Source organism: Cheilinus undulatus, linkage group 9 (genome assembly GCF_018320785.1).
Source record: "Cheilinus undulatus linkage group 9, ASM1832078v1, whole genome shotgun sequence".
In the NCBI taxonomy this organism is placed as follows: domain Eukaryota; kingdom Metazoa; phylum Chordata; class Actinopteri; order Labriformes; family Labridae; genus Cheilinus; species Cheilinus undulatus.
In genome coordinates, this window is record NC_054873.1 from 730869 (window position 1) to 756071 (window position 25203).

At 47.1% G+C, this 25203-nt stretch overlaps 2 protein-coding genes across 2 annotated transcripts in view; one reads left to right on the top strand and one right to left on the bottom strand.

Annotated features, from left to right (window-relative positions):
- The window catches only part of lamb4 (laminin, beta 4), a 42273-nt gene extending 40368 nt beyond the window's left edge, over positions 1-1905 (bottom strand). The window contains exon 1 of the mRNA XM_041796414.1: positions 1771-1905. Coding sequence (XP_041652348.1) covers positions 1771-1905 — 135 coding nt within the window. The remainder of the gene's footprint in view (positions 1-1770) is intronic.
- Positions 1906-9459: 7554 nt separating this feature from the next.
- LOC121515475 (ankyrin repeat domain-containing protein SOWAHC) overlaps positions 9460-25203 on the top strand; it is a 46647-nt gene continuing 30903 nt past the window's right edge. The window contains exons 1-2 of the mRNA XM_041796266.1: positions 9460-9499; positions 20503-20625. Of these exons, the coding sequence (XP_041652200.1) occupies positions 9497-9499; positions 20503-20625 (126 nt within the window). The 5' untranslated portion in view covers positions 9460-9496. The remainder of the gene's footprint in view (positions 9500-20502; positions 20626-25203) is intronic.

Genomic DNA, 25203 nt, shown 5'->3' on the forward strand with positions numbered 1-25203 from the left:
GATGAAGATACCTACAGCAGCTACAGTGTAGCCTTCATCCTCCTCATCACTGTGATGAAGATACCTACAGCAGCTACAGTGTAGCCTTCATCCTCCTCATCACTGTGATGAAGATACCTACAGCAGCTACAACAGTGTAGCCTTCATCCTCCTCATCACTGTGATGAAGATACCTGCAGCGGCTACAACAGTGTAGCCTTCATCCTCCTCATCACTGTGATGAAGATACCTGCAGCAGCTACAGTGTAGCCTTCATCCTCCTCATCACTGTGATGAAGATACCTACAGCAGCTACAACAGTGTAGCCTTCACAGTGTAGCCTTCATCCTCCTCATCACTGTGATGAAGATACCTGCAGCAGCTACAGTGTAGCCTTCATCCTCCTCATCACTGTGATGAAGATACCTGCAGCAGCTACAGTGTAGCCTTCATCCTCCTCATCACTGTGATGAAGATACCTGCAGCAGCTACAACAGTGTAGCCTTCATCCTCCTCATCACTGTGATGAAGATACCTGCAGCAGCTACAGTGTAGCCTTCATCCTCCTCATCACTGTGATGAAGATACCTACAGCAGCTACAACAGTGTAGCCTTCATCCTCCTCATCACTGTGATGAAGATACCTGCAGCAGCTACAACAGTGTAGCCTTCATCCTCCTCATCACTGTGATGAAGATACCTGCAGCAGCTACAACAGTGTAGCCTTCATCCTCCTCATCACTGTGATGAAGATACCTACAGCAGCTACAACAGTGTAGCCTTCATCCTCCTCATCACTGTGATGAAGATACCTGCAGCAGCTACAGTGTAGCCTTCATCCTCCTCATCGCTGTGATGAAGATACCTGCAGCAGCTACAACAGTGTAGCCTTCATCCTCCTCATCACTGTGATGAAGATACCTGCAGCAGCTACAACAGTGTAGCCTTCATCCTCCTCATCACTGTGATGAAGATACCTACAGCAGCTACAACAGTGTAGCCTTCATCCTCCTCATCACTGTGATGAAGATACCTGCAGCAGCTACAACAGTGTAGCCTTCATCCTCCTCATCACTGTGATGAAGATACCTACAGCAGCTACAACAGTGTAGCCTTCATCCTCCTCATCACTGTGATGAAGATACCTACAGCAGCTACAACAGTGTAGCCTTCATCCTCCTCATCACTGTGATGAAGATACCTGCAGCAGCTACAGTGTAGCCTTCATCCTCCTCATCACTGTGATGAAGATACCTGCAGCAGCTACAACAGTGTAGCCTTCATCCTCCTCATCACTGTGATGAAGATACCTGCAGCAGCTACAGTGTAGCCTTCATCCTCCTCATCACTGTGATGAAGATACCTGCAGCGGCTACAACAGTGTAGCCTTCATCCTCCTCATCACTGTGATGAAGATACCTGCAGCGGCTACAACAGTGTAGCCTTCATCCTCCTCATCACTGTGATGAAGATACCTGCAGCGGCTACAACAGTGTAGCCTTCATCCTCCTCATCACTGTGATGAAGATACCTGCAGCAGCTACAACAGTGTAGCCTTCATCCTCCTCATCACTGTGATGAAGATACCTGCAGCAGCTACAGTGTAGCCTTCATCCTCCTCATCACTGTGATGAAGATACCTGCAGCAGCTACAACAGTGTAGCCTTCATCCTCCTCATCACTGTGATGAAGATACCTGCAGCAGCTACAGTGTAGCCTTCATCCTCCTCATCACTGTGATGAAGATACCTACAGCAGCTACAACAGTGTAGCCTTCATCCTCCTCATCACTGTGATGAAGATACCTGCAGCAGCTACAACAGTGTAGCCTTCATCCTCCTCATCACTGTGATGAAGATACCTTACAACAGTGTAGCCTTCATCCTCCTCATCACTGTGATGAAGATACCTGTCCTGCTCCTCCATTAGCATGTGAATGTGTGCTCAGATGAAAACAGAGGAAACACGGCTGAGGGGTCGGCTCCTCTCTGCTGGCTGGCCTGGTTTCTGTCATCTTCTGCACAGAGAAACCAGTAAACATGGCCATGTTTGGGTCCCCAGGCCCAGGCCAGAAAGGGACAAACCTTCACTCTGACTCAGGGATGAACCGAGGAGATTTTGAAGGTCAAAGGTCAAGGTCATCAGGTCTTATGGTTAGCCCTACTTCTCATAATTGTGTCTTCAGCCTTTCCCCTTAGCCACAGAAGGTTTTCTGTCCGGTAGCGGGAGCCTCAGAGGAGGTGGAGGATTTACTCCTCAGTCCTACCAGAGCAGCTACTGTGCTGCAGGTGTCCTGAATGTTAGCTGCATGTCTGCTGCATTTTTGCACCTTTTTGTCTATTTTTGCCACTTTTCACTCATTTTTGATTTCCTCTATGCCCCTTTTATCCCCTAATACTAATGGTTTACCATATTTTAACCTCTTTTTACCACTTTTCCTGTTAGTTTCTGTCCCTTTGTGCCACTCCACATCCCATCTGGACGCTTATCTGCCTTTTTAGCCGCTCTCCAACCCCTTTTCATCACTTTATCTGGCCATTTTTGCCAGTTTTAAAACATTTTTTTAATATTTACAAGTGAATTTCAGTAAAAACAGATGAAATGTGAAGTCATTCTAAAACTATTTGAATATTATTTGCCGTTGGGTGGAGGGTTGGAGTAGATCCAGTACCTATGTGTGGATTCTACTGTCCCAGTGTTTCTGGGTTCATAAAGTGGTAAATAAAGCCGTTATCATCCTCCTCTTCCTCAGTGAGGTGGTCTCTGAGCTGGATTAAAGTCTCCTCAGTAATGAAGCTTAGTGCTGCGTCAGTGGAGCAGTCAGCGCTCTTTAATAAGTCTCTGTCCGTCTCTCAGGAATCTTTAACAACGTTTCATTTTCACACGCACGCCGAGCCGTGACGGCACGCGTCTGTTTGATTTGAGATGAGTAATTAAAGAGGAAGTCCCGCCCCCTGGGTCTCTGCCTCGTTAGAGGAATTAATCATTTATGATTGGAGCAAGATTTCTGTGAATGAATCAGACGGTGACGGTACGATAAATCAAAGAACAGAGACATTAATATCAGAAAAACTAGCAGGAAATATTTCTACGAGAGAGGAATCACAGCGTGAATGAATACTAGAGTACAGACAGGATGATTGAAACCAATGAATCAGACGGAGACAGAACGATAAATCAATAAAAACCATAAATAAAAGAACAAAAGCAGAATGTCTGACAGCTGATGTCAGTCATGTTCTATTTAGCATCATGGAATTCAATAATGACATAAAAGAAGCTTTACTGGAGCAGAATTTAAAACCCAGAACCAAGAACAAGAACACAGCACCACAAACCACAGGATCACAACAACTCAAAGACACTCAGGAGAACCCATGAAAACATCTTTAGAACTCAAGAACGTGTAACAGGACCAAGAACATGTGAGAAGAACCAAAGAATAGATCATCAGAGACTGAGAACAAATTAGAAGAACCACAGAACACATGATCAGACATGTCCCAAGAACATGTCCCAAGAACATGTCCCAAGAACCCAAGAACATGTCCCAAGAACATGTCCCAAGAACATGTCCCAAGAACCCAAGAACATGTCCCAAGAACATGTCCCAAGAACCCAAGAACATGTCCCAAGAACATGTCCCAAGAACATGTCCCAAGAACCCAAGAACATGTCCCAAGAACATGTCCCAAGAACATGTCCCAAGAACCCAAGAACATGTCCCAAGAACATGTCCCAAGAACCCAAGAACATGTCCCAAGAACATGTCCCAAGAACATGTCCCAAGAACATGTCCCAAGAACCCAAGAACATGTCCCAAGAACCCAAGAACATGTCCCAAGAACATGTCCCAAGAACCCAAGAACATGTCCCAAGAACCCAAGAACATGTCCCAAGAACATGTCCCAAGAACCCAAGAACATGTCCCAAGAACATGTCCCAAGAACCCAACAAAATAACCCGACACAAGAACATGTCCCAAGAACATGTCCCAAGAACCCAAGAACATGTCCCAAGAACCCAAGAACATGTCCCAAGAACATGTCCCAAGAACCCAAGAACATGTCCCAAGAACATGTCCCAAGAACCCAAGAACATGTCCCAAGAACATGTCCCAAGAACATGTCCCAAGAACATGTCCTAAGAACATGTCCCAAGAACCCAAGAACATGTCCCAAGAACATGTCCCAAGAACCCAAGAACATGTCCCAAGAACCCAAGAACATGTCCCAAGAACATGTCCCAAGAACCCAAGAACATGTCCCAAGAACATGTCCCAAGAACATGTCCCAAGAACCCAAGAACATGTCCCAAGAACATGTCCCAAGAACATGTCCCAAGAACATGTCCCAAGAACCCAAGAACATGTCCCAAGAACATGTCCCAAGAACCCAAGAACATGTCCCAAGAACATGTCCCAAGAACATGTCCCAAGAACATGTCCCAAGAACATGTCCCAAGAACCCAAGGACATGTCCCAAGAACATGTCCCAAGAACCCAAGAACATGTCCCAAGAACATGTCCCAAGAACCCAAGAACATGTCCCAAGAACATGTCCCAAGAACCCAAGAACATGTCCCAAGAACATGTCCCAAGAACCCAAGAACATGTCCCAAGAACATGTCCCAAGAACATGTCCCAAGAACATGTCCCAAGAACCCAAGGACATGTCCCAAGAACCCAAGAACATGTCCCAAGAACATGTCCCAAGAACATGTCCCAAGAACATGTCCCAAGAACCCAAGGACATGTCCCAAGAACCCAAGAACCCAAGAACATGTCCCAAGAACCCAAGAACCCAAGAACATGTCCCAAGAACCCAAGAACATGTCCCAAGAACCCAAGAACATGTCCCAAGAACCCAAGAACCCAAGAACATGTCCCAAGAACCCAAGAACATGTCCCAAGAACCCAAGAACATGTCCTAAGAACCTAAGACCAAAGAGCACAGTGTTCCTGCGTTGTGGTGTGTTCAGAGGTCTCCAGAGTTCTCTTCTCTCTGTTCCTCTCTCTAAGCTTCATAAACGTCTTTATTTCTCATTAATGAGGATAAAACCAAACGAGCTGAGACAGAAACGACGGTCTGATCCAGCGTTCAAAGATGAAACCAGATAAAGATTATTTAACCAAAGAATCAGGAAGTTTTTATTCCACCAGGAGGATTCACAGAGGAACCTTTGATTTCTTTAATGCTTTCCTCTTCATCTACTCTTTCTTTCTACAAAGAAATTAGACATCCAGGCTTTTATTTTGAAAGGTTAATTTAACCAGCAAACAAAGTCTTCTTCTCCTTTTTTAGCTGCACCCCCATCTTTCCTCTGACCGCCGTACAAAAACTCTAAACAGGAGGAGGAGGAGGAGGGGAGAGGAGGAGGAGGGGAGAGGAGGAGGAGGAGGAGGGGAGAGGGAGCAGGAAAAGGCAGCGCTGGTGTTTTGACAGCATGAATAGACGGAGGAGTGAAAGTGTTGGAGAAGCTTTTGTTATGCTAACAGATGACATGATGGGCTAACAGGAGCTCATGGGGGGGGGGGTTATAAAAACCCAATAGCATTTCAAAAGAACCCAAAACCCTAGCATAAGAACCTAAGAGCCACTTTGAGAGAACCCAAGAATATTTCATAAGAACCCAAGAACAGGTCACCAGAACCCAAGAACAGGTCACCAGAACCCAAGAACAGGTCACCAGAACCCAAGAACAGGTCACCAGAACCCAAGAACAGGTCACCAGAACCCAAGAACAGTAGTTTAGAACCCAAGAACAGGTCACCAGAACCCAAGAACAGGTCACCAGAACCCAAGAACAGTAGTTTAGAACCCAAGAACAGGTCACCAGAACCCAAGAACAGTAAATCAGTAAGTCTTCCTGCCATCATTACCTGATTCTTTGGTTCCTGTTGTGAGAAAGCTCTAAACATCTGAACGTGTCACATTCTCCCATTGACCTCTTTCTGTGCTCTGTTCCTCCTCGTTCTTGTTTTCGTGGATGTGGAACAAGGAAAGAGGGAGATGACTAGGCATCGGGAGTGTCTGACAGGAAGATCAGCATTCCCTTTCCTCACTCAGCCTGTCCTCTTGGTTTTGGCACTGGTACATCTCCCAAGACTGAGACCACATCCTGAAGTAGACTGGGTCCCGGTGCCTGAGTGCTTGTGTTCACACTGACCAAATGAACCGGACTTTGAGGGTCACATGTTCTTGAGTCCAGGGTTCAGGTCTCTGATATGAAGCCAGCTGGGGGTCTGATGTGTGCAGACTAAAGTTCTAAGTCCAGATCTGCCTGGTTGTGGTTCTGTTCCTTTAGAGGTCAAAATCTCTGGATGTGCCTGATAGAAACCAGCCTCCTCCTCCTCCTCCTCCTCCTCTCTGTGTCCCTCCTTCTCCTCCTCCTCCTCCTCCTCTCTGTGTCCCTCCTCCTCCTCCTCCTCCTCCTCTCTGTGTCCCTCCTCCTCCTCCTCCTCCTCCTCCTCCTCCTCTCTGTGTCCCTCCTCCTCCTCCTCCTCCTCCTCCTCCTCCTCCTCTCTGTGTCCCTCCTCCTCCTCCTCCTCCTCCTCCTCCTCCTCCTCTCTGTGTCCCTCTTCCTCCTCCTCCTCCTCCTCCTCCTCCTCTCTGTGTCCCTCCTCCTCCTCCTCCTCCTCCTCCTCCTCCTCCTCCTCTCTGTGTCCCTCCTCCTCCTCCTCCTCCTCCTCCTCGCCGTCAGAGAGCGTCCATCATAACACCAGGAGATTTAACACGCCGCAGTCCTGCTGGGCGGAGACCAGCTCTGCTCCTTTGCTCCTTATTACCCATGATGCTTTGTGTTAGTTTCACCTGGAGAGCTGCTGGGAGTGAACATATGTGAGAGAGGAAGTTCAAGGACAATCTGTGGGCGTTCACTAAGTTTTCTAAATAAAAGGGCTCTACAGTCTAAATCTCACCACACGATACCAAAGCAATCATGAAACTCCCGCTCCAAAAAAGTTGGGACGCTGTGTTAAATGTTGAAACAGAACCGAAGTCAATGATGTCAGAACTCATAACCCATATTTAAATAAAACAGATCAGATGTTAAACTGAGACATTTTAATATTTCATGAAAAAAATCATCCCAACTCTTTGGGAGTTCTAGAGTGTTGTATTATTTCGGCGGTGAGTTATGTCAGAAGAAGAACATTAATGCTTGTATTTGTGGTGGACCGTTACTCTTAGCCTCCATGGACCCTCAGTCAAACTGGGCCTCAGAAACCTGCCCCCCTCCCTGGTCCTGGTCTGGTGTTTTGGTGGTCTGAGGGTTTTGGTGTCCTCAGAGGGTTTTCAGGTGTTATTCTGGACCGCTGCAGACTGAAGCGGACCCAGAGCTCAGCTGTGAGCTGTTACAGGACTCTAAAGTCCACCTGGTGAAAACAGACGATCAGATTCCTTTGTTTCAGAAATAAAAACCTGAACGGTCTGCAGACGTAGATAAAGGACTGAGAGAGATGAAACGGATCACTGATGCAGAGAAGAAGAGAATGGGGAGATAAAGCTCATTAAGGCGGAGAGAGCGACCTCTCCAATCTGTGACGGCACGCCGACAATAAAGACGTCGTCAGCTGTTTTCAGGTGTGACGATCAAACGCCGCTCTGAAGTCTCTCTGAGGTTTTAACGCTTTCATAAATTCATCCTGAAGTCTCAGACAGCCTCTCAGTGTTTCACAGATTCATCAGATTTTAAACTTTAGCGCTCCTTCAGGGACGATCAGCGAGTGTCTGCAAGAGATTTAATACAAAGAACAATTAGACACCAACACAGAGAGCATCATTAGAGCAGGATTTCATCCTCACACTGCAGGAATCATTTACACAGGACCAGTCATAGTATCATTAATCAGTTCATCTACTGTTGGACCAGGAAGCTGCACAGAGTCTTAATCCAGTGAACCGGTTCTGTTCATGGATCATCCTAGTCTTTTAGGAGGATACCTCCAACATCTGACTACAGCCATCTCTAAAGAACGAGAGCATCCACCTCACTGTTACACCTCCCAGGGTTCTAATCCAACAGTGAAGATCAGTGCAGGGTCAGGTAGAAGGGCTGGGGAACAAGAACAGACCCCATGACCTCTGACCTCTGACCTCCAGGACCAAATCAGTCCATCCTTCAGTGAAATCTATCAGTGTTCCAAAGTTAAAGCATTCACCAGAATTGATGGATGGATGGATGGATGGATGGATGCATGGATGGATGGATGGATGGATGCATGGATGGATGGATGAGTAGGTGGATGGATGGATGGATGGATGGATGGATGGATGAGTAGGTGGATGGATGGATGGATGGATGGATGGATGGATGGACGGATGGATGGATGGATGAGTAGGTGGATGGATGGATGGATGGATGGATGAGTTGGTGGATGGATGGATGGATGGATGGATGGATGGATGAGTAGGTGGATGGATGGATGGATGGATGGATGGATGGATGGATGGATGGATGAGTAGGTGGATGGATGGATGGATGAGTAGGTGGATGGATGGATGGATGGATGGATGGATGGATGGATGGATGGATGGATGAGTAGGTGGATGGATGGATGGATGAGTAGGTGGATGTATGGATGGATGGATGAGTAGGTGGATGGATGGATGGATGGATGGATGGATGGATGAGTAGGTGGATGGATGGATGGATGGATGGATGGATGGATGGATGGATGGATGAGTAGGTGGATGGATGGATGGATGGATGGATGGATGGATGGATGGATGCATGGATGGATGGATGAGTAGGTGGATGGATGGATGGATGGATGGATGGATGGATGGATGGATGAGTAGGTGGATGGATGGATGGATGGATGAGTAGGTGGATGGATGGATGGATGGATGGATGAGTAGGTGGATGGATGGATGGATGGATGGATGAGTAGGTGGATGGATGGATGGATGGATGGATGGATGGATGGATGAGTAGGTGGATGGATGGATGGATGGATGGATGAGTAGGTGGATGGATGGATGGATGAGTAGGTGGATGGATGGATGGATGGATGAGTAGGTGGATGGATGGATGGATGGATGGATGAGTAGGTGGATGGATGGATGGATGGATGAGTAGGTGGATGGATGGATGGATGGATGGATGAGTAGGTGGATGGATGGATGGATGGATGAGTAGGTGGATGGATGGATGGATGGATGGATGGATGAGTAGGTGGATGGATGGATGGATGGATGGATGGATGGATGGATGAGTAGGTGGATGGATGGATGGATGGATGGATGGATGAGTAGGTGGATGGATGAATGGATGAACAAGAAAAGCAAAAAGAACCTTTATTCATTCTCTTTCTTTTGTTTGATGGAGTTTTAAAGGTTCCAGGATGTTTGTGGATATTGTAGATTTTAATAATTTTGTTTGTTGTTAGAGAAGTTTATGTTTATGTTTATTTACAATGTTTGTACTGCTGCTGCTGTTGTTGTTGTTGAGTTAATTTTTTTGTTTGTTTCAGAGTGAAGAGGATGACAGTACCAGTGTGGCTGCTTCTTCTTTCATGGTGAGTTAAAAATACCACAGACACACTGTAACTGTAGCATTCCTGCTCATGTTCCTCTACATCCCTGCTCATGTTCCTCTACATTTCTGCTCATGTTCCTCTACATCCCTGCTCATGTTCCTCTACATCCCTGCTCATGTTCCTCTACATCCCTCATGTTCCTCTACATCCCTCATGTTCCTCTACATCCCTGCTCATGTTCCTCTACATCCCTGCTCATGTTCTCTACATCCCTGCTCATGTTCCTCTACATCCCTGTTCATGTTCCTCTACATCCCTCATGTTCCTCTACATCCCTGCTCATTTTCTCTACATCCCTGTTCATGTTCCTCTACATCCCTGCTCATGTTCTCTACATCCCTGCTCATGTTCTCTACATCCCTGCTCATGTTCCTCTACATCCCTGTTCATGTTCCTCTACATCCCTGCTCATGTCCTCTACATCCCTGTTCATGTTCCTCTACATCCCTGCTCATGTTCCTCTACATCCCTGCTCATGTCCTCTACATTTCTGCTCATGTTCCTCTACATCCCTGCTCATGTTCCTCTACATCCCTGCTCATGTTCTCTACATCCCTGCTCATGTTCCTCTACATCCCTGTTCATGTTCCTCTACATCCCTGTTCATGTTCCTCTACATCCCTGCTCATGTTCCTCTACATCCCTGTTCATGTTCCTCTACATCCCTCATGTTCCTCTACATCCCTGCTCATTTTCTCTACATCCCTGTTCATGTTCCTCTACATCCCTGCTCATGTTCTCTACATCCCTGCTCATGTTCTCTACATCCCTGCTCATGTTCCTCTACATCCCTGTTCATGTTCCTCTACATCCCTTCTCATGTCCTCTACATTTCTGCTCATGTTCCTCTACATCCCTGCTCATGTTCCTCTACATCCCTGCTCATGTTCTCTACATCCTTGCTCATGTTCTCTACATCCCTGCTCATGTTCCTCTACATCCCTGTTCATGTTCCTCTACATCCCTCATGTTCCTCTACATCCCTGCTCATTTTCTCTACATCCCTGTTCATGTTCCTCTACATCCCTGCTCATGTTCTCTACATCCCTGCTCATGTCCTCTACATCCCTGTTCATGTTCCTCTACATCCCTGCTCATGTTCCTCTACATCCCTGCTCATGTTCTCTACATCCCTGCTCATGTTCCTCTACATCCCTGTTCATGTTCCTCTACATCCCTGCTCATGTTCTCTACATCCCTGCTCATGTCCTCTACATCCCTGTTCATGTTCCTCTACATCCCTGCTCATGTTCCTCTACATCCCTGCTCATGTTCTCTACATCCCTGCTCATGTTCCTCTACATCCCTGCTCATGTTCCTCTACATCCCTGCTCATGTTCCTCTACATCCCTCATGTTCCTCTACATCCCTCATGTTCCTCTACATCCCTGTTCATGTTCCTCTACATCCCTGCTCATGTTCCTCTACATCCCTCATGTTCCTCTACATCCCTCATGTTCCTCTACATTTCTGCTCATGTTCCTCTACATTCCTGCTCATGTTCCTCTACATCCCTGCTCATGTTCCTCTACATCCCTGCTCATGTTCTCTACATCCCTGCTCATTTTCTCTACATCCCTGTTCATGTTCCTCTACATCCCTGCTCATGTTCTCTACATCCCTGCTCATGTTCTCTACATCCCTGCTCATGTTCCTCTACATCCCTGTTCATGTTCCTCTACATCCCTGCTCATGTCCTCTACATCCCTGTTCATGTTCCTCTACATCCCTGCTCATGTTCCTCTACATCCCTGCTCATGTCCTCTACATTTCTGCTCATGTTCCTCTACATCCCTGCTCATGTTCCTCTACATCCCTGCTCATGTTCTCTACATCCCTGCTCATGTTCCTCTACATCCCTGTTCATGTTCCTCTACATCCCTCATGTTCCTCTACATCCCTGCTCATTTTCTCTACATCCCTGTTCATGTTCCTCTACATCCCTGCTCATGTTCTCTACATCCCTGCTCATGTTCTCTACATCCCTGCTCATGTTCCTCTACATCCCTGTTCATGTTCCTCTACATCCCTGCTCATGTCCTCTACATTTCTGCTCATGTTCCTCTACATCCCTGCTCATGTTCCTCTACATCCCTCATGTTCTCTACATCCCTGCTCATGTTCTCTACATCCCTGCTCATGTTCCTCTACATCCCTGTTCATGTTCCTCTACATCCCTCATGTTCCTCTACATCCCTGCTCATGTTCTCTACATCCCTGCTCATGTTCTCTACATCCCTGCTCATGTTCCTCTACATCCCTGTTCATGTTCCTCTACATCCCTGCTCATGTCCTCTACATCCCTGTTCATGTTCCTCTACATCCCTGCTCATGTTCCTCTACATCCCTGCTCATGTTCCTCTACATCCCTGTTCATGTTCCTCTACATCCCTGCTCATGTTCCTCTACATCCCTGTTCATGTTCCTCTACATCCCTGTTCATGTTCCTCTACATCCCTGTTCATGTTCCTCTACATCCCTGTTCATGTTCCTCTACATCCCTGCTCATGTTCTCTACATCCCTGCTCATGTTCCTCTACATCCCTGTTCATGTTCCTCTACATCCCTGTTCATGTTCCTCTACATCCCTGCTCATGTTCCTCTACATCCCTCATGTTCCTCTACATCCCTGCTCATTTTCTCTACATCCCTGTTCATGTTCCTCTACATCCCTGCTCATGTTCTCTACATCCCTGCTCATGTTCTCTACATCCCTGCTCATGTTCCTCTACATCCCTGTTCATGTTCCTCTACATCCCTGCTCATGTCCTCTACATCCCTGTTCATGTTCCTCTACATCCCTGCTCATGTTCCTCTACATCCCTGCTCATGTCCTCTACATTTCTGCTCATGTTCCTCTACATCCCTGCTCATGTTCCTCTACATCCCTGCTCATGTTCTCTACATCCCTGCTCATGTTCCTCTACATCCCTGTTCATGTTCCTCTACATCCCTGTTCATGTTCCTCTACATCCCTGCTCATGTTCCTCTACATCCCTGTTCATGTTCCTCTACATCCCTCATGTTCCTCTACATCCCTGCTCATTTTCTCTACATCCCTGTTCATGTTCCTCTACATCCCTGCTCATGTTCTCTACATCCCTGCTCATGTTCTCTACATCCCTGCTCATGTTCCTCTACATCCCTGTTCATGTTCCTCTACATCCCTTCTCATGTCCTCTACATTTCTGCTCATGTTCCTCTACATCCCTGCTCATGTTCCTCTACATCCCTGCTCATGTTCTCTACATCCCTGCTCATGTTCTCTACATCCCTGCTCATGTTCCTCTACATCCCTGTTCATGTTCCTCTACATCCCTCATGTTCCTCTACATCCCTGCTCATTTTCTCTACATCCCTGTTCATGTTCCTCTACATCCCTGCTCATGTTCTCTACATCCCTGCTCATGTCCTCTACATCCCTGTTCATGTTCCTCTACATCCCTGCTCATGTTCCTCTACATCCCTGCTCATGTTCTCTACATCCCTGCTCATGTTCCTCTACATCCCTGTTCATGTTCCTCTACATCCCTGCTCATGTTCTCTACATCCCTGCTCATGTCCTCTACATCCCTGTTCATGTTCCTCTACATCCCTGCTCATGTTCCTCTACATCCCTGCTCATGTTCTCTACATCCCTGCTCATGTTCCTCTACATCCCTGCTCATGTTCCTCTACATCCCTGCTCATGTTCCTCTACATCCCTCATGTTCCTCTACATCCCTCATGTTCCTCTACATCCCTGTTCATGTTCCTCTACATCCCTGCTCATGTTCCTCTACATCCCTCATGTTCCTCTACATCCCTCATGTTCCTCTACATTTCTGCTCATGTTCCTCTACATTCCTGCTCATGTTCCTCTACATCCCTGCTCATGTTCCTCTACATCCCTGCTCATGTTCTCTACATCCCTGCTCATTTTCTCTACATCCCTGTTCATGTTCCTCTACATCCCTGCTCATGTTCTCTACATCCCTGCTCATGTTCTCTACATCCCTGCTCATGTTCCTCTACATCCCTGTTCATGTTCCTCTACATCCCTGCTCATGTCCTCTACATCCCTGTTCATGTTCCTCTACATCCCTGCTCATGTTCCTCTACATCCCTGCTCATGTCCTCTACATTTCTGCTCATGTTCCTCTACATCCCTGCTCATGTTCCTCTACATCCCTGCTCATGTTCTCTACATCCCTGCTCATGTTCCTCTACATCCCTGTTCATGTTCCTTTACATCCCTCATGTTCCTCTACATCCCTGCTCATTTCTCTACATCCCTGTTCATGTTCCTCTACATCCCTGCTCATGTTCTCTACATCCCTGCTCATGTTCTCTACATCCCTGCTCATGTTCCTCTACATCCCTGTTCATGTTCCTCTACATCCCTGCTCATGTCCTCTACATTTCTGCTCATGTTCCTCTACATCCCTGCTCATGTTCCTCTACATCCCTCATGTTCTCTACATCCCTGCTCATGTTCTCTACATCCCTGCTCATGTTCCTCTACATCCCTGTTCATGTTCCTCTACATCCCTCATGTTCCTCTACATCCCTGCTCATGTTCTCTACATCCCTGCTCATGTTCTCTACATCCCTGCTCATGTTCCTCTACATCCCTGTTCATGTTCCTCTACATCCCTGCTCATGTCCTCTACATCCCTGTTCATGTTCCTCTACATCCCTGCTCATGTTCCTCTACATCCCTGCTCATGTTCCTCTACATCCCTGTTCATGTTCCTCTACATCCCTGCTCATGTTCCTCTACATCCCTGTTCATGTTCCTCTACATCCCTGTTCATGTTCCTCTACATCCCTGTTCATGTTCCTCTACATCCCTGTTCATGTTCCTCTACATCCCTGCTCATGTTCTCTACATCCCTGCTCATGTTCCTCTACATCCCTGTTCATGTTCCTCTACATCCCTGTTCATGTTCCTCTACATCCCTGCTCATGTTCCTCTACATCCCTCATGTTCCTCTACATCCCTGCTCATGTTCCTCTACATCCCTCATGTTCCTCTACATCCCTGCTCATGTTCCTCTACATCCCTCATGTTCCTCTACATCCCTGCTCATGTTCCTCTACATCCCTGCTCATGTTCTCCACATCCCTCATGTTCCTCTACATCCCTGCTCATGTTCCTCTACATCCCTCATGTTCCTCTACATCCCTGCTCATGTTCCTCTACATCCCTGCTCATGTTCTCTACATCCCTGCTCATGTTCCTCTACATTCCTGCTCATGTCCCTCTACATCCCTGTTCATGTTCCTCTACATCCCTGCTCATGTTCCTCTACATCCCTGTTCATGTTCCTCTACATCCCTCATGTTCCTCTACATCCCTGCTCATGTTCCTCTACATCCCTGTTCATGTTCCTCTACATCCCTGCTCATGTTCCTCTACATCCCTGTTCATGTTCCTTTACATCCCTGTTCATGTTCCTCTACATCCCTCATGTTCCTCTACATCCCTGCTCATGTTCCTCTACATCCCTGTTCATGTTCCTCTACATCCCTGTTCATGTTCCTCTACATCCCTGTTCATGTTCCTCTACATCCCTCATGTTCTCTACATCCCTGCTCATGTTCCTCTACATCCCTGCTCATGTTCCTCTACATCCCTGTTCATGTTCCTCTACATCCCTGCTCATGTTCCTCTACATCCCTGCTCATGTTCCTCTACATCCCTGCTCATGTTCCTCTACATCCCTCATGTCCCTCTACATCCCTGCTCATGTTCCTCTACATCCCTGCTCATGTTCTCCACATCCCTCATGTTCTCTACATCCCTGCTCATGTTCTCTACATCCCTGCACATGTTCTCTACATCCCTGCTCATGTTCCTCTACATCCCTGCTCATGTTCCTCTACATCCCTCATGTTCCTCTACATCCCTGCTCATGTTCCTCTACATCCCTCATGTTCCTCTACATCCCTGCTCATGTTCCTCTACATCCCTCATGTTCCTCTACATCCCTGTTCATGTTCCTCTACATCCCTGTTCATGTTCCTCTACATCCCTGCTCATGTTCCTCTACATCCCTCATGTTCCTCTACATCCCTGCTCATGTTCCTCTACATCCCTCATGTTCCTCTACATCCCTGCTCATGTTCCTCTACATCCCTCATGTTCCTCTACATCCCTGCTCATGTTCCTCTACATCCCTGCTCATGTTCTCCACATCCCTCATGTTCCTCTACATCCCTGCTCATGTTCCTCTACATCCCTGCTCATGTTCCTCTACATCCCTCATGTTCCTCTACATCCCTGCTCATGTTCCTCTACATCCCTGCTCATGTTCTCTACATCCCTGCTCATGTTCCTCTACATTCCTGCTCATGTCCCTCTACATCCCTGTTCATGTTCCTCTACATCCCTGTTCATGTTCCTCTACATCCCTGCTCATTTTCCTCTACATCCCTGTTCATGTTCCTCTACATCCCTCATGTTCCTCTACATCCCTGCTCATGTTCCTCTACATCCCTGTTCATGTTCCTCTACATCCCTGCTCATGTTCCTCTACATCCCTGTTCATGTTCCTTTACATCCCTGTTCATGTTCCTCTACATCCCTCATGTTCCTCTACATCCCTGCTCATGTTCCTCTACATCCCTGTTCATGTTCCTCTACATCCCTGTTCATGTTCCTCTACATCCCTGTTCATGTTCCTCTACATCCCTCATGTTCTCTACATCCCTGCTCATGTTCCTCTACATCCCTGCTCATGTTCCTCTACATCCCTGTTCATGTTCCTCTACATCCCTGCTCATGTTCCTCTACATCCCTGCTCATGTTCCTCTACATCCCTGCTCATGTTCCTCTACATCCCTCATGTCCCTCTACATCCCTGCTCATGTTCCTCTACATCCCTGCTCATGTTCCTCTACATCCCTCATGTTCCTCTACATCCCTGCTCATGTTCCTCTACATTTCTGCTCATGTTCCTCTACATCCCTGCTCATGTTCCTCTACATCCCTGCTCATGTTCCTCTACATCCCTCATGTTCCTCTACATCCCTGCTCATGTTCCTCTACATCCCTGCTCATGTTCTCTACATCCCTGCTCATGTTCCTCTACATTCCTGCTCATGTCCCTCTACATCCCTGTTCATGTTCCTCTACATCCCTGTTCATGTTCCTCTACATCCCTGCTCATGTTCCTCTACATCCCTGTTCATGTTCCTCTACATCCCTCATGTTCCTCTACATCCCTGCTCATGTTCCTCTACATCCCTGTTCATGTTCCTCTACATCCCTGCTCATGTTCCTCTACATCCCTGTTCATGTTCCTTTACATCCCTGTTCATGTTCCTCTACATCCCTGTTCATGTTCCTCTACATCCCTGCTCATGTTCCTCTACATCCCTGTTCATGTTCCTCTACGTCCCTGTTCATGTTCCTCTACATCCCTGTTCATGTTCCTCTACATCCCTCATGTTCTCTACATCCCTGCTCATGTTCCTCTACATCCCTGCTCATGTTCCTCTACATCCCTGTTCATGTTCCTCTACATCCCTGCTCATGTTCCTCTACATCCCTGCTCATGTTCCTCTACATCCCTCATGTCCCTCTACATCCCTGCTCATGTTCCTCTACATCCCTGCTCATGTTCTCCACATCCCTCATGTTCTCTACATCCCTGCTCATGTTCTCTACATCCCTGCACATGTTCTCTACATCCCTGCTCATGTTCCTCTACATCCCTGCTCATGTTCCTCTACATCCCTCATGTTCCTCTACATCCCTGCTCATGTTCCTCTACATCCCTCATGTTCCTCTACATCCCTGCTCATGTTCCTCTACATCCCTCATGTTCCTCTACATCCCTGTTCATGTTCCTCTACATCCCTGTTCATGTTCCTCTACATCCCTGCTCATGTTCCTCTACATCCCTCATGTTCCTCTACATCCCTGCTCATGTTCCTCTACATCCCTCATGTTCCTCTACATCCCTGCTCATGTTCCTCTACATCCCTCATGTTCCTCTACATCCCTGCTCATGTTCCTCTACATCCCTGCTCATGTTCTCCACATCCCTCATGTTCCTCTACATCCCTGCTCATGTTCCTCTACATCCCTCATGTTCCTCTACATCCCTGCTCATGTTCCTCTACATCCCTGCTCATGTTCCTCTACATTCCTGCTCATGTCCCTCTACATCCCTGTTCATGTTCCTCTACATCCCTGTTCATGTTCCTCTACATCCCTGCTCATGTTCCTCTACATCCCTGTTCATGTTCCTCTACATCCCTCATGTTCCTCTACATCCCTGCTCATGTTCCTCTACATCCCTGTTCATGTTCCTCTACATCCCTGCTCATGTTCCTCTACATCCCTGTTCATGTTCCTTTACATCCCTGTTCATGTTCCTCTACATCCCTCATGTTCCTCTACATCCCTGCTCATGTTCCTCTACATCCCTGTTCATGTTCCTCTACATCCCTGTTCATGTTCCTCTACATCCCTGTTCATGTTCCTCTACATCCCTCATGTTCTCTACATCCCTGCTCATGTTCCTCTACATCCCTGCTCATGTTCCTCTACATCCCTGTTCATGTTCCTCTACATCCCTGCTCATGTTCCTCTACATCCCTGCTCATGTTCCTCTACATCCCTCATGTCCCTCTACATCCCTGCTCATGTTCCTCTACATCCCTGCTCATGTTCTCCACATCCCTCATGTTCTCTACATCCCTGCTCATGTTCTCTACATCCCTGCACATGTTCTCTACATCCCTGCTCATGTTCCTCTACATCCCTGCTCATGTTCCTCTACATCCCTCATGTTCCTCTACATCCCTGCTCATGTTCCTCTACATCCCTCATGTTCCTCTACATCCCTGCTCATGTTCCTCTACATCCCTCATGTTCCTCTACATCCCTGTTCATGTTCCTCTACATCCCTGTTCATGTTCCTCTACATCCCTGCTCATGTTCCTCTACATCCCTCATGTTCCTCTACATCCCTGCTCATGTTCCTCTACATCCCTCATGTTCCTCTACATCCCTGCTCATGTTCCTCTACATCCCTCATGTTCCTCTACATCCCTGCTCATGTTCCTCTACATCCCTGCTCATGTTCTCCACATCCCTCATGTTCCTCTACATCCCTGCTCATGTTCCTCTACATCCCTCATGTTCCTCTACATCCCTGCTCATGTTCCTCTACATCCCTGCTCATGTTCTCTACATCCCTGCTCATGTTCCTCTACATTCCTGCTCATGTCCCTCTACATCCCTGTTCATGTTCCTCTACATCCCTGTTCATGTTCCTCTACATCCCTGCTCATGTTCCTCTACATCCCTGTTCATGTTCCTCTACATCCCTCATGTTCCTCTACATCCCTGCTCATGTTCCTCTACATCCCTGTTCATGTTCCTCTACATCCCTGCTCATGTTCCTCTACATCCCTGTTCATGTTCCTTTACATCCCTGTTCATGTTCCTCTACATCCCTCATGTTCCTCTACATCCCTGCTCATGTTCCTCTACATCCCTGTTCATGTTCCTCTACATCCCTGTTCATGTTCCTCTACATCCCTGTTCATGTTCCTCTACATCCCTCATGTTCTCTACATCCCTGCTCATGTTCCTCTACATCCCTGCTCATGTTCCTCTACATCCCTGCTCATGTTCCTCTACATCCCTGCTCATGTTCCTCTACATCCCTCATGTCCCTCTACATCCCTGCTCATGTTCCTCTACATCCCTGCTCATGTTCTCCACATCCCTCATGTTCTCTACATCCCTGCTCATGTTCTCTACATCCCTGCACATGTTCTCTACATCCCTGCTCATGTTCCTCTACATCCCTGCTCATGTTCCTCTACATCCCTCATGTTCCTCTACATCCCTGCTCATGTTCCTCTACATCCCTCATGTTCCTCTACATCCCTGCTCATGTTCCTCTACATCCCTCATGTTCCTCTACATCCCTGTTCATGTTCCTCTACATCCCTGTTCATGTTCCTCTACATCCCTGCTCATGTTCCTCTACATCCCTCATGTTCCTCTACATCCCTGCTCATGTTCCTCTACATCCCTCATGTTCCTCTACATCCCTGCTCATGTTCCTCTACATCCCTCATGTTCCTCTACATCCCTGCTCATGTTCCTCTACATCCCTGCTCATGTTCTCCACATCCCTCATGTTCCTCTACATCCCTGCTCATGTTCCTCTACATCCCTCATGTTCCTCTACATCCCTGCTCATGTTCCTCTACATCCCTGCTCATGTTCTCTACATCCCTGCTCATGTTCCTCTACATTCCTGCTCATGTCCCTCTACATCCCTGTTCATGTTCCTCTACATCCCTGTTCATGTTCCTCTACATCCCTGCTCATGTTCCTCTACATCCCTGTTCATGTTCCTCTACATCCCTCATGTTCCTCTACATCCCTGCTCATGTTCCTCTACATCCCTGTTCATGTTCCTCTACATCCCTGCTCATGTTCCTCTACATCCCTGTTCATGTTCCTTTACATCCCTGTTCATGTTCCTCTACATCCCTCATGTTCCTCTACATCCCTGCTCATGTTCCTCTACATCCCTGTTCATGTTCCTCTACATCCCTGTTCATGTTCCTCTACATCCCTGTTCATGTTCCTCTACATCCCTCATGTTCTCTACATCCCTGCTCATGTTCCTCTACATCCCTGCTCATGTTCCTCTACATCCCTGCTCATGTTCCTCTACATCCCTCATGTCCCTCTACATCCCTGCTCATGTTCCTCTACATCCCTGCTCATGTTCCTCTACATCCCTGCTCATGTTCCTCTACATCCCTCATGTCCCTCTACATCCCTGCTCATGTTCCTCTACATCCCTGCTCATGTTCTCCACATCCCTCATGTTCTCTACATCCCTGCTCATGTTCTCTACATCCCTGCACATGTTCTCTACATCCCTGCTCATGTTCTCTACATCCCTGCACATGTTCTCTACATCCCTGCTCATGTTCTCTACATCCCTGCCCTCCACCAGTCTCTGTTCCATCGGGTTCAGCTGGATCCTGTAGAGAGAGAGTGGATAAAGAGCTCAGCTGTAGGAAACATGGTGGCCCAGAGACGACTGCTGACCCAGGAGCCGAACCTGATCATGAAGAAGGTAACAGAAATGACATTTAAGGTGGAAATTTATGATAAAAATAAATAAAAAATAATCAAGAATTTGGCTGACAGAGGAGCGAGGCCTGGTCTTGAAGGAGGTTAACGGATGTGAGATATTTTATGTGGACATTTTTGATAAAAATATCAATCAATAGAGCCAAGCCTGGTGATGAAGACAGTGGGCCACGGTGTTTCTGTGTGCTCTAAGATGTATGGAAGCCCTAGAGGGACACGCATACTTACATTTATTTAACTACTTTACTGTGATGATGGGAAAATTATGGTTCTTGTTGAGAAAATATCCAAATGATCCCATTTTCTTGGTACAAAGCTGGATTTCTCATTAGAAGAATGGTCAGACAGTCATAATAAAGTAAATTTCACGTTTTCTGCTCTCATCAGGATTTCATCACTGTGAGTAAAACAGCTATTATAGATTCACATGGATGTGTAGATTCTGAGTAGATCTGTGCTGCTGTCTTTATTCTAACCCTGAACCTCCATACTTGGTCCCCAAAGGTCCATGACCTTAGCCATGGCCGGTTCCAATCTAAATGTTTTATAAATAGAGCGCCACCTACAGGCTAGTTCAGAGAGAGGACTCTAGCATTTGAAGTTTCACTCCTGACAAACATCCTCCTGAGTCAGCTTATTATATCTCTGCAACCATCCAAATTCTACCCTCCTCCATTTCTGTTTGTTTTAAATTTCCCCTCCGTGCACAGAAAAGAACTCTGGGTAATGCTGTGATTTTTACAGTAGTGTAGCACATGTAGCTAACATCCCAGTAACAGCGACACCTTTAACACCATGTCTGTTCTCTCTGTGCTGACCTGCTGTGATGGCCCACATGAAGGGGGTGAGATACAGTTCTCAATGTTTGTCTGCATAGAAACACAGCATTTAAATACACACACACACACACACACACACCCACACACACACACACACACACACAGACACAGACACAGGCTGCTGTAAACTACTGTGACAGGCAGAACGTTCATCCAATCACACTGTTATCACCGTTATTCAATGATCTTTTTCTCATTTAAAGTCAGCCCTAACCGTAAATGTCAAATACTCATTCATTTTAAGTTATTTAACCCTTTAAATGCCATGTTTCATTGATGATGTCACTGCATTTTTAGATGCAAAATACACAAAAATGATTTTTTTGCAAGTTACTCCATGAAAATGAGATAACTTATTTTCTGATGATTGCACAGACACACTCACAGACTCACACACTGATCTGCACTCAAACCAAACCTCAGAGAGTTAGTGAGGAGGGGAGCAGAGGGCAGTCGAACACTGAAATCTGGTGGAACAAACATGGATTTCCTGCCCCGCCCATATATGGTAAAAGTGACATCACAGGGTAAAAAAATGGTCCAGGTGCAAATGTAAAGCCCCGACTCTCAGATGAAGCCCAGAAACCAGAAAATGCATGATTCATATCTTAATGGTGTATGGATCAGAAGAAGTGGTTTGACTGGGTTTCAATGGGGACTTTTACACAGCAGGGATATTAACGCTGTAAAAAGGTTTACTTTATTTATGTCGGGCTGGTTGTTGTGGCTGGGACAGAATTTAGAAAAATAAACAAAAAACACAACACATGATAATATTAATGTGAAAGAGGACAAAGTTTAAAAAATATCAACTAAGTGTGCATTTTTGGCATAAGGGGTACCAGAGGGTTAATGTTTGGATCCAAGGCTCCTCACAGGAGATAAACATGGATTAAAACGACCACGTATGAAGTACTTTAATGGTTTCACTGTCCCAGTTCCAAAAAAGTTGGGTCACTGAAAAATGTAAGTAAAATCAGAGGTCATTGATTGTCAGATTTCATAAACTCATATTTGATTCACAACAGAAAAGAAACAACGGATCAGAGGTTAAACTGAGACATTTTCACATTCAGGAAAATATGAGCTCATTTTGAAACTGCTGGCAGCAACATGTCTCAAAAAAGTAGGGACAGGGCCACGTTTCCTCTGACCACAGAACAGTTTTCCATGATTCCTCTGACCGCAGAACAGTTTTCCATGTTTCCTCTGACCACAGGACAGTTTTCCATGTTTCCTCAGTCCATGTTAAATGAGCTTTGGTCCAGAGAAGACGGACCACGGTGTTTCTGGATCCTGTTCCTGGCTTCTTCTCTCCATGATCCAGCTTTAACTGTCATTGGTCAGACGAGCCTTTGTGTTCTTGTTGCTCAGCAAAGGTCTTGGCCTCTGAACTCTCCCATGATGCCATTGTTGCCCAGTCTCTTTCTAATGGTTGAATCATGACCTCTGACCTTAACTGAGTCAGTGAGGCCTGCAGGTCTTTAGATGTGGTTCTGGGATCTTCTGGGACCTCCTGGATGAGTTGTCCATGTTCTCTTGGAGTCATGTTGGTAGGCCGGACACTCCTGGGAAGGTTCACCACTGTTCACAGTTTTCCCCATGTGTGGGTAACGGCTCTCAGAGTCTCTGTAACCCTTTCAGACTGATAGATGTCAGAGACTTTGTTCCTCATCTGTTCTTCTCTAGATGGTTCCATGATGAGTTGGAGATCTTTTGGCCTCCCTCGCTGTCAGACTGGTTCTAGTTAAGGGGTTTCTGGATCCAACAGGTCTGACAGGGATCAGGTCTGGGAGTGGATATTCAAAAAGCTTTTTAAAAATGTGGTTAAAACTGACTTTAGTTTTTACTCTGGTTATCTCTGCCTCATATGAACATGAACACGCGATGATGTCAGACGGTGCTGTAAATCAGCAGTTTCCTGGTGTCGGTGACTAAAGCGTGGACATTAGCTGGTCTCTGATGGTCACCTGCGGTCCGAGTCCCTCTGCTTTGAAACCTCTCCACTGAAACATTTCCCTCGGCATCATGGGAGTCTAGAGCTTCCTATTCTACAGGGGTGCTCCATATGGCCTCTCCTACTGCGCCTCCTCCCCTCGCCGGCTCAGACCTCCCCATGCAGAAATAACAACATCAACGGTGCGACCCCGGCGCCACTTGAGAGCGTAACGCTCCTTTTCATGCTCGACTTGATCAAAACGGAGGGAGAGAGATTCACGCCGTTTGATGAGCTTTTAGCGTGCTGCTGTCAGACGCTGACTCTCTGCCCGTCACCGCTCCAACGCTGCAGGCCCGACAGACGCCTGACACTCCTGGCGAGCAGGTAGAGGTTTGTGCCGGGTCACCGTGATGCCCCCCTCCTGTGGGTGTTACAGGAGGATGATTTGGCGGTTTAATAGCGGATAGAGCGTCCTGCTGAGGGCGGCAGCTGTCCGTCATGTTAGCAGAGTTACCTGCAGAGACCAGGTCTGCTGTCCAGGTCTCTGCAGAGACCAGGTCTGCTGTCCAGGTCTCTGCAGAGACCAGGTCTGCTGTCCAGTTTCATATGAATACTCAGAGTATTTCTGTTTCTTTGCAAACCCTCATCAGTTCTGTCAGCTTATGTTCTAAATGTCTCCATCATTCACGGCCGAACAGAGGGGTGTGGTCACAGCTTCACGTTAACCATGGCGGTGTGTCAGTAGGAGCTGGCCACGAGGATGACAGAGAGGCTGACTGGTGGAGTGTCTCCAGGAGTTACTGAGGCGTCTGGGTCAGGTACATGATGAAGAACTTCCTCAGAACTCCTAGACTCCAGTGTGGACCTACGTCTCTGCAGAAGGATGGTCTGCAGCAGCAAAGATGGTCATGAGCTTCATGCAAACATCATGTAAATGTCAAAGGTTCAGGACATGCTGTTACCATGGAAACGCTGAATGCACCAGCAAAGACAGGATAAAACCTGAACTCCTGCAGGAAGCTGCCGTTCTGTTGCTGTACCTCATTCATGTTTCTGCTGCAGACTGGGATGGACCAGGATTATTATCGACCACCAGCTGTACGTCCCGTCACCCAAACCCCGCCTGGTCATCTGGATGACGGCCCGGCAGGAGCTCATTTTCATGGGGGGTCTAGGGGAAGGTCAAGTCAGGTTAGGGAGCATATGCCGCTTTGGCACATTGCTGTGTCAGCCTTGGTCCTGGACTGCTCTGGCCTCCTGATGACCCTCCTCCAGGACCATGCCCCACCTCTCCAGTATTCCTGTAAGACCAGGAGGACCAGGGATCCAAAGAATTAGACCTCAAAGGTAGATGAACAGCTCCAAGACTTCCTCATCCTCTCCATCCACAGACACAGAGCAGCATCCTAGCCGTCCCTGATCTGGTCTCACTCCTAGACTTATGAGCCATTAGAAGAATATGGAGAGCGGCGGTCATGGCGCTTTACTGCGGTATTTCATTAAAACATGAACAGAAACGTTCAGATTTCTGTAGAGACGGAGAGGACGGTCCTGCTCACATCTGAGAGGGAGCCATAGAGATGATGTTCAGCGTCTGTCACGGCTCCTAATAACCCCGCCCTCAGAGACAGTCTGACCTCTCTGAGCGTCTGCACAGGCCGGCGCCGTGGCGGGGTTCAGTTAGCACCTGCTAATGAAAACAGAGTCTGATGAAGCGGACACCTCAGCGGTCGCTCAACGCCAGCAGGCCCACACAAACACCCCGCCAAAATAAAACTCCATT